Below are 3,359 nucleotides of genomic sequence, written 5' to 3' on the forward strand. Positions count from 1 at the left end.
GAGAGTGTCTCATAAAGCGAGATTTATATATCTTAATTTGCAGAGGAATTTGTAGTGGGTAGTTTAGCTTAATCGGTCAAAGCATCGTGACATGTAATCACGCGGATGTGAGTTCGAGTCCACAGCTAGCCACCTGCACTTTTCTCTGCAAAATAGGGGTAGTTTATCCTGTTCAGGCTATATTATTAGCATTATTCTGCGATTGAGAATTTAAAATCACTTCTTTAACTTTCTAAAAGACATCTCAACGCTTCTAAAAGCAAACTTCGTTTGTTTATTTACGTTTGTCGTAATTTGAATTTATCAAATTTGTATATTTATGTAGAAAAATAAAATATTTTCAAAGAGTTGCCCAAACACATACACATTAAGTATTAAGTGTCAGAAAAAAGTGGTCCATACCCTATTAGAAATTAATATGTTTATTTTGGTTGAGTTAGTTTCTCTACCTACTTTGAGTCTCAGCTGGAGGTAGACAGGATCTTTGCCTGAAGATCCTGTGCATCGCCAAGTGAAACACAGATTAGCAAGAGACTGTCTCAACAAAAATAACACACACACACACGAAAAGAAAAATAGCAAAAAATTATTATTAATAAAGTAAACAACTCACCAATCTGATGGTAGATTTAATGTTATACTTCCTTTAACAGTGTCAGAGAAAGCGAGATAACCATAGAAGCCAAGTGATGCATAGAGGCAGACCACAATGGTCATTCCAAGATTTAGAATTCCTGTCCAACCGGGGAAATCTTGTGGATTTCTCATTTTGTTTTCAATTGGAAGAACCTTGTTAGAGGGAAAGAAAAAGAGAAATGCAGTGAGGGATGTGAGTGAAACCATGAAAACAAAAAACAAGGGGGAAAGTTACCAGATATGGCTGCTTTCATGGGGAAACAACCAGTAAGGATACAAGGGAATCAGACTTTTGCAAATGCTCAGGAGGCTCTCTCAAGGTTGTTTACCCAGGTGGCCAAATTAGTAATGGTGAAGGATGCTCTGAAAGTATTGTTGCAACTCCTGTCCTCCTGAACTGGAGCTTCACCACCGGTTGCAGTTTTGTGTCTTACCCAGGAGTTATGGGGAGCGTGGAGACACCCCTTAGTTGCCATTTCTCCCAGGTCCACTCTGGCCCGGGATGGTAGCACCTGTTAGGGCCCCACCAATGGGTAAAAATTGGATCCTCCTCTGCTGCCTTGCAGGATGCCTCTTTAGGCTAAGGCTACGAGGAGGAATCATCAAGTCCTCAACGGTTGATCAGGCAGACAAAGCGACATCTATGTCTCTCAATGGCTGTGACAGCGGAAGAAGGCTATGCCAAGCGGGCTGGCTACAACAAGGCGTAGCCTAAAAGAACTGATCCACGGCAGCTCGCTGCAACTCACAGGTCAAAGTCAGTACGTCTCCTCCACGGTGCCACTGATGAAGTCCTCTGAGCCAAGTGAGTGGGCTTCTGCCTGGCAAGTGGCAGTCCACCTTAAACAAAATCACGCCATGGCATCCAGTGCTAAACTAAAAATTGTTGCAAGAATAAGAATAGGATGGAGGAAGTTCAGAGAGCTATTACCTCTGTCGGCAACAAAAGGACTCTCTCTCTCTCTCTCTCTCTCAGAGTGAAAGGCAGATTGTATGATGCTTGTGTATAAACGACTAATCTCCATGGTAGTTAGACCTGGGCTCTGAATGCAGAGGACATGCGTAGACTGGAAAGGAATGAAGGTTGTATGCTCTGTTGGATGTGCAACATCAGTGTGCACGTATGACAAAGTGTAAATGTATAGATAAAGTTGGGCATAAGAGGAATCGGATGCAGCATCCAAGAGAGAAGACTGTGTTGATTTGGACATGTGATTCATACGAATGTAGACAGCTGTATAAAGAAGTGCTAATTGCTGAAAGTGGATGGCACCTGCGGGAGAGGGAGAATCAGGAAGACATGGGGTGATCTCAGGATGTTGGACCTCATGGAGGGGATGACAATAGACTGAGATGTCTCCTGATATGAAGTTCTTGAGAAGACCTGCCCCCCCCCCAGCAAAACTGAGTTCTGGGAACACTGTTCCACTTACATGTAACAATAAAAAAAAAAATTTTCCCACGTCCTACCCCAACAGACCAAACTACATCTCCTCTTCTCTTTCTTACATTTCCTCTTTTTCTGCACTATGCTTGTGCTTATCGCTTGCCCCCCACCCCCACCAAACCCTGTGTCAGCTGGTTCGAGAATCAACCCATGTTTGAGACTCATGAGTGCAACACCCTAACCACCAGGCCACTAATGTGTGTGTGTGTGTGTGTGTGTGTGTGAGAGAGAGACTTACCAGACTAATACCTTCAAAAGAATAGACAGCAATGCCGAAGAACATAGGTAACTGGGAGAAACTGGTGTACAGCTGCACCTGTGACATTGGCTGGAGATGCTGCACGATATACTGGTAGATGATGACCAGTCCAATGATGGTGATGATGTTGGCCAACAATGAGAAGACAGCCAAGGTTTTTAGGTTTCGAATAAAACAGTAAGGGATGAGAAAGATGGTGATCAGCCACATATAGGAAATACTGTGCCACTGAGCCACAGGGAAAACCTCAATCACCTGAAAAGGGAAACAGAAACAATACTGGAGACATGATTTCGGCACGAGGTCAGTGGTAGAGAAGAAAGGTTAGTCATTTGAATTAATTCCAGGATTTGTCTGATTCTTTACAATGGTTCTCAACTGGGGTCCACATGACCCTTGAGGGTTCATATAAGATTTTGTTGTTAAAATTCATATGCAATAAATTGGTTATGCTTCTACAATACATAAAATATTTTAACAATTTTTTTTTTTTTATACAGTTCCTAATAATATTTAATTATAAAAATATAATAAGACTTTTTAAACATCGAATGGGGTTCAGCAGAGTAAAATAGGAAGCAAAGGGGTCAATAGGCTAAAAATAGTCGAAAAACATTGCTTTAGTTTATCAATCACAAAGATTATGAAATGCAAATTTTACAATGGCTGTTATAACTAAATACCATAAAGCATTTTGTCCTACAAACTTGGAGTTCTGTCTATCTCCTGCCATTTACATAACAATAATAATAATAATAATAATGTCAGTACCACCTGACTGGCCTTCGTAGGATTTTCGAGCAAGATCGTTGCCAGTGCCGCTGGACTGGCTCCTGTGCGGGTGGCACATAAAATACACCATTTGAGTGTGGCCATTGCCAGTACTGCCTGACTGGCCTTCGTGCGGGTGACACATAAAAGCACCCACTACACTCTCTGAGTGGTTGGCGTTAGGAAGGGCATCCAGCTGTAGAAACTCTGCCAAATCAAATTGGAGCCTGGTGTAGCCATCCGGTT

General features: G+C 42.1%; 1 protein-coding gene across 1 annotated transcript in view; it reads right to left on the minus strand.

Annotated features, from left to right (window-relative positions):
* The window catches only part of LOC106880173 (proton-coupled amino acid transporter 1), a 23,592-nt gene that overhangs the window by 2,378 nt on the left and 17,855 nt on the right, over positions 1-3,359 (minus strand). The window contains exons 7-8 of the mRNA XM_052976916.1: positions 2,322-2,661; positions 614-789 (exon numbers count right to left, since the gene is read on the minus strand). Coding sequence (XP_052832876.1) covers positions 614-789; positions 2,322-2,661 — 516 coding nt within the window. The remainder of the gene's footprint in view (positions 1-613; positions 790-2,321; positions 2,662-3,359) is intronic.

Source organism: Octopus bimaculoides, chromosome 26 (assembly GCF_001194135.2).
Source record: "Octopus bimaculoides isolate UCB-OBI-ISO-001 chromosome 26, ASM119413v2, whole genome shotgun sequence".
In the NCBI taxonomy this organism is placed as follows: Eukaryota; Metazoa; Mollusca; class Cephalopoda; order Octopoda; family Octopodidae; genus Octopus; species Octopus bimaculoides.